At 53.7% G+C, this 9,383-nt stretch overlaps 2 protein-coding genes across 5 annotated transcripts; one reads left to right on the forward strand and one right to left on the reverse strand.

Moving 5' to 3' along the window:
- Positions 1-365: 365 nt before the first annotated feature.
- Positions 366-7,578, reverse strand: WDR46 (WD repeat domain 46). 3 transcript variants are annotated; one of them, XM_007465243.1, is made up of 15 exons: positions 7,167-7,578; positions 6,856-7,068; positions 6,667-6,747; positions 6,411-6,523; positions 6,199-6,286; positions 6,009-6,070; positions 5,683-5,787; positions 5,427-5,577; positions 5,166-5,301; positions 4,734-4,833; positions 1,448-1,761; positions 1,207-1,301; positions 971-1,066; positions 730-843; positions 366-642 (listed from the first exon to the last, which is right to left on the reverse strand). In XM_007465243.1, the coding sequence occupies exons 1-15, from the start codon at positions 7,233-7,235 to the stop codon at positions 544-546; spliced, it is 1,836 nt and encodes a 611-aa protein (XP_007465305.1). In that variant the 5' UTR covers positions 7,236-7,578; the 3' UTR covers positions 366-543. The 3 variants fall into 3 exon arrangements, with proteins under 3 accessions (XP_007465305.1, XP_007465306.1, XP_007465307.1); XM_007465244.1 differs by having other exon boundaries at positions 367-642; positions 6,856-6,963; positions 7,178-7,297; XM_007465245.1 differs by having other exon boundaries at positions 544-642; positions 6,856-6,903; positions 7,167-7,235.
- A 69-nt stretch (positions 7,579-7,647) lies between these two features.
- On the forward strand, positions 7,648-8,966 carry LOC103079436 (prefoldin subunit 6). Of its 2 annotated transcripts, XM_007465247.1 has the most exons (5): positions 7,648-7,679; positions 7,818-7,963; positions 8,234-8,304; positions 8,386-8,510; positions 8,755-8,966. In XM_007465247.1, the coding sequence occupies exons 2-5, from the start codon at positions 7,900-7,902 to the stop codon at positions 8,882-8,884; spliced, it is 390 nt and encodes a 129-aa protein (XP_007465309.1). In that variant the 5' UTR covers positions 7,648-7,679; positions 7,818-7,899; the 3' UTR covers positions 8,885-8,966. The 2 variants fall into 2 exon arrangements, with proteins under 2 accessions (XP_007465309.1, XP_007465308.1); XM_007465246.1 differs by having other exon boundaries at positions 7,661-7,963.
- The last annotated feature ends 417 nt before the right edge of the window (positions 8,967-9,383 follow it).

Genomic DNA, 9,383 nt, shown 5'->3' on the forward strand with positions numbered 1-9,383 from the left:
CATCAGGAAGAGCCGCACATGCTGGGTTGTTCTCTCCACGGCAGGCGAGGGGCACAAGCCCCTCAATAAACTTGTCTCTTTTCCTCTTCGAGTACAGTGTGGTCCTCACCAGGAGTCTCAGATCACAAACCTGGGGAACCTGAAGGCTACCAGAGCCTGCTGGATGGAAAGGACATCTCCAGGGATGTGGGAGAGGGAGGACAGCCTCTCCCTGGAGGAAGGCCCTAGAGAGCCAGACTAAAGCCACAGCGACCACAAGATAGGGGTGAGGGTAGAAGCAAGACACCACGACCTCTCGCGTCTGAGAGCAGCCCCAGGCCAGACATGGGAAGGGAACAGGTCCACGGGATGATCCAGACATGTTGTCCAGAAACCCACCTTCCTGTTTAATACCAAGCCCTCTCCCTCAACCCCTGGGAGTCAGCTTTCCACCCCCTGTGGGGGTGGGGGCTCACTGCTCCCTCCTTATTCCAGGGAACAGGTCATTCCCCACAGGTGCTCTTGGGGAGAGAATGTCGTTCCCAGGAACCCCTGGAGCCTGGCTCAGCGCACAAATCTGTCCAGGGCAGATGGCCGGGCCCCCATGGGCTTGGCCTTCTCTTGCTTCTGCGGCTGCTGCTCCAAGCTCTGCCGGACTTTGTCCTGGGGTGGGGAGAAAGGGACGAGGTGAGAAGTGGCAGGAGGGCATAGCCCACAGGCTGCCCGGCCCATCCCCCAGTGCTCACTTACCCTGTGTTCCTCATCCATGACCTTCCTCTTCCTCTTCACCAGACTTGCTGTGGAGCTGCGGCCCTTCTGCTTTGGCTTTGGCTGGAAGGGAGGCTTGGTGCCGGGATCATAGCCCTGAGGGAGGGGACAGGAGTGAAACCTGAAACAGACTTCCAAGGCAGGGAACTGCACTTCTGAGGACATGGTGGGGACAGGATGTGGGGGTGAGGAAGGCCCGGGCCCTCGGGGGCCTGCTCCGTACCAGCCTCTCTAGCCGTTCCTTCTTTTCCTGCTCCAGAGAGATGACATCAACCTCTGCCAGGGCTCGTGGGTCCAGACAGATGAGCTCTGCAGGTACCTGGGTGTGTCACAGAGGGACAGGAATGCGTAAGGAGCCACAGGAGGGTGACACCAAAGAGGGCTGGAAACCAGAGACGCCACTGAAGCCCACTCTTCCCAAGACCCCCGGCCCCAAACCACACGCAGACACTTCCTCACCTTCTCCAGTAGGGCCTTCACCTCCCACTCCTGGCGCTGCTTCCGGCTCCTGTATGGGTTACTCTCCAGGCCATCGAAGTTAGGCTCAGCAGCCCCTGGAGGGAGGAGGGAACACGGAACTGTAAACAGGAACCTGCTCCAGCCTGAGCAAGCCCCTGGCCCCCAGCTGTCTCAGGGTCAGGCCCACTCCAGCTTCCATCCCGAGGTCATCCACTTAAGACCCCCAGCCCTGCCCACTCACCAGGGGCCAGCATGCTGGTGATGCCCCCGCTGTGCCCCACTCCCAGCACATCTTCAAAGGGGCAGAACTGAAGGCCATGCACGTGGCCTGAGAGCCGGTGGGTGAGGTAAGGCTGCTCCAGGGACGGGGGACTGGCCTTGCCCTGTCCTGCCCATATGTTGACCACATCGCCCGTTCCTGCAGCCAGCAGTCCCCGCTGGGAGAAGGCCAGGTGCCCCGCTCCCTGGGGCAGGGTCCGAGCGCTTAGAGGCTGGAATGTCCCTCGCAAGTCAAAGATCTTCAGCTGGTGGTCCAGGCCAGAGGTGGCCATGTGCCTGGGGGCAAGGGGGGGTGATTAATCCATAGTATGAGCTTACTGGGCAGGCCTGTGGCCAAGTCCAGGCATCAGGTCTGGTTGAGAAGAAGACCAATAATGACAGTAATCACTACCATCACACCACACACTCCATGCACCTCTTCTCAGTGAGGCGGCTGTGCTATTTTCATTTCCCTTTTACAGAGAAGAAACTGAAGCTAGCTCAGAGAAAGGAAATCAGGGTGAGTGGTAGAGCTAGAATTCAAGTCAGACCTGTGTCTTTAGTGTCTGTGCTCTTACCCACTCACGACATGTGAATGAAAGGGAGGACACACGACAATCTACACCCAGGTGTGAGGTCCCACCACATAGACAGGCAGCCCATCGGTAAGCAGCAGGAAGGGCTCACAATAGTGGTCAGGGAGGGCTTCATGGGATTTGAGCCATTCTAGGTAATTCTCAAGAAAGCACAAAAAACAGAGATGCATGGATAAGCAGGTACAAATGAATGAACATCAGAGCATGGAGACAGGGAGATGGAAGCAGGGGTTTGTTTTCCAGGCTGGTGGGAAATATGGCCAGGAGGTCCAGGAGGGGACAAATTGCAGGGGCTCCTGAAGGTCGGACAGGAGATAGTTCCCAAAGCTGCTCTCCGGCAATGACAGGCCACAAGGTGGAGACTGCATGGACCTGAAAAAACCTCCTTAGGAAGCAAGGAAGTGATGCACTAGAGGGCCCTGTCCCGCCCCCTTCCCTGGAAGGAGAGTGGGCAAGGTTGGTGACCAAATCCTCTCAAGGAAGCATGTACCATGCAAATCATTTACTTGCAGACGCTGGAGTTTCTATTGATGTTCAAGTTGCTCCTCAGGGAGGCTGAAGGGGGACCAGCCAAGCCAGGGGATGTATGTTTGCCAGAAGCCAAAGACCCTCCTCTTATCCTTGGCTGAGAACCCAGGAGGAAGACACTAAGGAGTTCCTACTTGAGCAGAGACTTGGCCTGTGATGGGGCCGAAGAGAGGCCCAGCTGGATACTTGTCCTGACAAGACAATCAGGGCCCAGCTCCACCTGAGGGAGAGGCCATCAGCACAAACCAGGACTTATGGAGGGCTCCTGGCACACAGGATCACACCCTTCACTGAGCCAACAACTGAGGAGCACACGCTGGCTCCTGCCCCAAACACATCCAGCTCTGGGATCCCCTGTGCAAATGCCCACCCAGTGGCCAGATGGGTATCCAAGGCCACACTACCACGCTACTGAACTTGCAAGAAACACTTCAGCTTTGCGAGTCCAATCCAATCCTAATGCAAGCTTCCAGAAAGCCAGCTGAGGATGACAGTCAGCCTCATCTCTGGAGCCCCTGTGGCTGGTCTGAGGCACCCCTGAGGAGAACCAGAGCTAAGCTGGGGTGGGCCTAAGACCAAGGACCAGAGCCGTCTGGTGTCAGGCTGTTGACCAAACCTCCGTGAAGGAACTGATGGAGCCCTGAGCACAGGAGTAGCTGACCCAGGCAGGCTGGGGAAGGCCAAGTCCAGCTCAGGTCCAATGGCCCACAGAAGGCAGAAAACCTCAGGACAGGCCCCCTGACAGTCCTAGCACCAGACTGGCACAGACATGGAGTAAACGGGGCAGAAGCAAACCACTTGTCCACAGAGACACAACTATGGGGGCCCAGGAGGCGTGAGCATCTGGCAGGCTTTCATAAGTTGGTAGCCACTGGGCTTTTCTTCTTCCTGATTTTCTATCAAACAACTTAAAAGTAAGGTTATGGAGTTAATACTTAATGTAGAAGATTCCTGAACAATGGTGTAAAAGGGGGAAAGCCACGTGGGAAAGAGCATTCTGGCATCAACACCCAGGACACACAAGAAGGAGGAAGAACTGGAGGCTAGAAACTGTGAGACACTGAGAATGGCGAGAAACAGACCTTGGAGGGACCCTGGAGGGGAAAAGCAGTCAGGACTTCACAGTGGTCATGAGGCGGAAATTCAAAGCAGACCTGCCACCCCCAACCCTTCACATCAACAGCCAGACCTAAAGAGGACAATCGTCTTTGACAAAGATGATGAAATACAGCGCTCCCTACCCACCAGGCACCATGATCAACTCTATAGGCCTTAACTCGCGTTCACGCCTACAACAGTTTTCTAAGCTAAGCCCCAGGCTTGGCAAACTATGGCCATGAGCCAACAAAGCCAGCGCACCACCTATTTCTGCATAGCCCACAAGCTGTAAAGAATGGTTTTTACATTTTTAAGTGGTTGGGGAAAAAAATCAAAAGAAATATATTTTGAAACATGAAAATTATTTGAAAATTCCAATGTCAGCATCTACAAATAAAGATTTATTGGGACACAGTCACACTCATTCAGTTACTTATTCTGTGGCTGCTTTCACGGTATCGTGGTCAAGACTGACACCACGTAAAGCATCTCACTTGAGAGCATTTCAAGTACCAAAATCTCTCCATAGATCGGCATCTGTAGATAAACATGTGCAATTGGGTTGGATGATTTGGGACACTAACTTTCAACCTCAATTAAACCAAATGTTATTCTCAAAAACAGGAATCCAATTCTTTTCATGAGTAGACCTGTATTATAAAAATATTGTGTTCAATTATTTTTCTAAGTTCATTGCTTAAAAATTTGCAATCCTTTGTTTCCTCTTGTTATTTAAGGACCTACATAAATCACTCAGATGTGCCCCACTGCTAACAAGCCTAAAATACTTACTATCAGGCTCTTTACAGAAAAAGCCTTCTGGCCCTTGAGCGAGACACTCATATCCCCAGTCTCAGGGTGAGGACAATGTGTGGTACACCGAGGTCACCTAACATGCTCGCTGACATGGCTGGTCAGGAATAACACCAGGATTTAAACCCAGGCAGCTTGACTGCAGCGTCTGTGCTCCTCCTCTCCTTTCTGCCGAGCAGTGACACACACACCGCCCCTAGCCCCCAGCACCTCAGGCCCAAACAAGTGACTTACGTGCCTGTAGAATCTACTGCCACAGCCCGGACCGCACCACGGTGACAGAGAATCTTTGCCAGTGGCTCCTTCATGGCTGGGCTCCATAAAGACACAGTCCCTGGGCATCAGAGGAGAACTTTAGTTACTAAAAGGGCGCTGAGGTGATTAAACCTGGGAAAGATGGGGACTCAAGGCCAAGAAGTAACAAGAGAGGGAAGCAAAGGAGCAACCTGAAGGGACCCGTTAAAAGCAAATATAGAAGAAAAGCAAGGGCATTCCCTGGCGGTCCAGTGGTTAGTACTCAGAGTTTTCAATGCCGAGGGCCCAGGTTCGATCCCTGGTCGGAGAACTAAGATCCCTCAAGCTGCAAAAAAAAAAAAGAAAGAAAGAAAGAAAAGAAAGGAAAAGTAGGACAGGATGGTCAGGGTCAAAGTTCACCCGGGGACCGACCATTGCTGTGTCCCAGATGGATGACAGCGTTGTAAGGGTTCTGAGTCATGATGTTGAGCCGTCCAGCCCGAGCATTCAGAGCTGCCACAATCTTTCCCACTGACACGTCCAGGTAGGTCAGAAACCCTGTCTCTGACTAAGAGAGAGAGAGAGAAAATGAGTCCTGATTGCCCTCTGTCCTTCCTCTACTGGGGCCCCAGGGGAGGATGGTCAGTCTTCTCAGGGGCTGCCACCCGGTCCCTGTGCTCCGCAGCCACTCACAGCTGTGGCCAGGAGAAAGTGGAAAGGCAGGAACTCAAGCCGCGTGATGCGGTCACAGCGGCGGATGCAATGGAGCTCGATGCCCTGGTTGTCGTAAATGTGAAGCCAGCGGTTCTGGGCAACAGCAAGCAGTGCCTCCGAATGCAGAAACCTGGGAGGAGCGGAGTAACGGTACAACGTGAAAGGGAGTCACTGGCTGTCATTCGATCAGGGATGGGCTGTCTCAGCCCCACCGCTGCTAACCGAGGCCACTGACCGGATGTCCCGCACTGCCTCCATGACGTTGATCTCGCACATGAGCTTCTTTGTCACCCAATCAAGGGCGGCCACATGACCCCGGCGCCCTCCGAAAGCCAAGTGTCTGTTGGAGTTGGAGGACAGGCAGGGTGTCAGTTCAGGGGGACACCTGGGCTCAGACGTTTGCCCCACGCCAGCTCCTTCTCTCCAGGTGAGAGCAGAGATGCTGCCATACACGCGCACCCTCACATGCAAGCAAATCACAAGACCCTCCCCACATCAACAACCCAGACACACACTGGTATGGCTGAGATGAGCAAGACTGAAGTAACTGGAATTCCTTACCTCCCAGTTCGAGAGTAATTAAGCCTGTAGGGTCCAAACTGCCTCAAGTTCAAGTCAAAATGCTAGAAAAAAAAGAAAAGAAAAAAAAAGAAAGAATTGGCTCCCTTTGATAATTTTCTCTTCTAGTCCCCACTCCCATCTTACTCTGCATCCATCAACCCGTTGGCCCTTTTTCCATCCTCAGGCTCACTTTGGCTGCACTTGCAATGTCCACAGCCTCCACGATGTCAGCCTGGCATATCTTTGCCGTGTCCTCCCCATTCTCTCCTTCCAGAAACCTACAAGTGAGCATCAGGGATGCATTAAGGCTTCCTAATATGAAGTGGGTGTACCAACATAAAAATGAGAAATGAGAGCCCCATAAAGCAGGGGCTGAGGAGGCCCACATTAGGGTCCACTCACCCAGGTTCCTCAGCAAGCAGCAGCTCAGAACGAGCAGCTTTGACACTTATTTCCTCTTCTTGAGCTTCAGCCGCCTCAAGTCGGCTCCGGATTTTGGTCTCAGAACGTGGCAGCTACAACATCGTTGGTGGAGAAGGAGTGGGAGAAGAACCAAGGGATATGGGGGTCACAGGAGAGCCACCCGGCCCCACCTCCATCCAACTCACCCAAACGCTCCCTGCCTGCAACCCCTCCCCACTCCCCGACTGGTCCTCACCTTTTTGGATTTGTCAATGCGACAGAACTTCTGAACCACCGCCACAGGGACGGGGGCGGGGCCTGCAAATGGGTCCTGGGCCTGGGGCAGGGAGGAGGCAATTAGGAAACAGGCTCAGGTTGACCCCAACCCTCGTACCCTCAAGCACAAGGCGACTTGCCTTGCCACCCTATCAGGTCCCAGGCTCACCCCAGACAAGCTCCGCTGAGGCCCTGGACTCCTCCGTTCCCAGGGTTTCTTCGGGACCTGGGGCTTCTTGGAGATCCGAGACTTCTTTGTGCTGTGAGTGTTCTTTGGCTTCTGGGGGCGGAGCTCTCGATTCCTCTTCCGTTTACGAGGTGGACCTGGAGAGGCTCCGGCAGCGGTCTGAGTGGTCTCTTCCTCCCAGTATCGCCGCGGTTTCTGCCGGCAGATCAGGATCCCCGATAGTGCGCTGTCCCTCGCCCCGCCCCTCCAACCCCGCAGCTAAAAACTTCCTTTCACCCCAAGGAGGTCTCTACCTTCTTCTTGCCCTGAAGTTTGTCTTTCTTGGGCGGGACATTATTGCCCAGCTTGGGGACCGTCTCCATCTAGGCCACTCGAACCACGATACACGTGCAAATTCCTCTCAGCTGTCCCACAATCGGATGGAGAACTCCCGGAAGTTCTCCGACCCTTATCCAATCAGCACCGCCCCAGGTCTGAAGCCGTCTAGGCGCCATCTTGACTGAGGGCGCGCTCGCCACTAAGGGCCTCAGCGGGCCTTGGCCCCGCCCTCCCGTGCAATGAAAGTAATGAAAGAGCGGCTGTCCGGGGCCAGGACCCAAGCAACCGTGCAGTTTCTTTTTCCAGCTTGGTTTCCCCATCTCGCCTAAAACCTTCCAAATCCAGTCTTTTCAGCGGAAAGCCGCTCACTAAACATGTTAGAACTACATTTCCCGGCATGCATCAGACGAAAGCTTCCGGCGCCGTCTTTTCCCGGCATTCGTTGTTTACTTCCGGGTTTACCAATACTGACGGGAGAACGTGAGTGGGCCAGGGATTCGGCTGAGGGGTTTGGGGTGCTGTTTCGCCCGCCACCCCCTGGGGCAGGGGTGAAGCAGATATTCCGGATCCGGAGAGACTGCGGTGTTCCGAGACGCTGCCTGTCAGGAGGGCTGTCATTTCCGCAGGCCAGAAAAGGGAGCTCGGGTACCTTCCAGAGTGTGAGACCCAGCGCCCCCCTCCCGCTCCCCGCAGACTTTCGTCCCCGCCATGGCTGAGCTAATCCAGAAGAAGCTACAGGGAGAAGTGGAGAAATATCAACAGCTACAGAAGGGTAAGAGAGCAGGGTCGGTGTGGCCTCGCCCCAATTCCCTCACAACCCAAAGCCATACCCAGACCATGTGTTCTGCACTGCCCCCACCCCACCCCCGTACTCCCGGCCCCAGCGTGCGGTTCCATCCCCACCTCTATACTCTTCCCATCCACTGACTCGCCGCCCCGTCCTTGGCCTACTTCCTCAACTGCATCTATTTCTCATCAGGATTTTGGGGGTCGGGTGGGCGCATGTGATGTCTCTAATAAAGTCTTTCCTCCCACCCACCAGACTTGAGTAAATCCATGTCAGGGAGGCAGAAACTAGAGGCACAACTAACAGAAAATAATATCGTGAAGGAGGTGAGAGACTGGGATTTGTGGGGTGAGGAGGGATCTGTCCTGGCAGTAATTCTGATCATATATGTCCCACCCCTCCATCAGGAACTGGCCCTGCTGGATGGATCCAATGTGGTCTTTAAACTTCTGGGTCCCGTGCTGGTCAAACAGGAGCTGGGGGAAGCTCGGGCCACAGTGGGGAAAAGGCTGGACTACATCACGGCTGAGATGTGAGTCTTTATTCCACCCCCCTGTGATGTACCTGACGTGTTGGGAAAAAGGTGTTGAGGAACCATTGTAGAGTCGCTCTCCAGAGTAGCCCCCAATTGTCCAGTTCCTCCAACCCTTCCCTTGTAACTCCTCTCCTCCATCCTCCCCTTAGATCTCAAGTTTTCCACCAGTCTCCTTGCCTTCAGCACCCTCAACGGTAAGTCTCACTAATTTCTCCTTACTTGCTTTTTTGCGTTTCCTCAGTAAGCGATACGAATCCCAGCTCCGGGACCTAGAGCGGCAGTCAGAGCAACAGAGAGAGACCCTTGCTCAGCTGCAGCAGGAGTTCCAGCGGGCCCAGGCAGCAAAAGCAGGGGTTCCTGGGAAGGTCTGACCCTGTCCTGGGGGCGGGGGAGGGGAGGAAATGAGGCAGCTCTAGGGTCTATACTGTAGCTAATAAAATGTGAAAATACCTGGCCGTTTTCTGACCAGTCGCTTCTGTCATAATTGTCTCCATCCATTCTCCTGGTCCCTTCCACCTTATATGTTTATCAACTGCATTACTCTCTCAAGTCCAGATCCTTGCACTGGAATCTCTGTGTGGCAGAGTAACCCTTCTTTCTTGAGACTAAAATCCGAAATGTCTCAAACCTAATTCTTGCCTGTATGTGGAACCCTTAACTCTTCTTTATCTTGGTTGGAAACATGAAAAGGGCGTTTACAACACAATAATTTCAGGGTAAGTGAGTTTATTGAAGAACTCACAATTCTCTAACCCCAGAATGAAACATGGTGACCCTCCTTTGCTATGATTTCTTGTCATCCTCAAAATAGCCCTGGCATATTAGTTCTTTTTAGTCTCTTTCTTAGAATTTGAGTGTAGCTTAAACTGA

This window comes from Lipotes vexillifer, unplaced genomic scaffold (assembly GCF_000442215.2).
Source record: "Lipotes vexillifer unplaced genomic scaffold, Lipotes_vexillifer_v1.1 C27584458, whole genome shotgun sequence".
Classification (NCBI taxonomy): domain Eukaryota; kingdom Metazoa; phylum Chordata; class Mammalia; order Artiodactyla; family Lipotidae; genus Lipotes; species Lipotes vexillifer.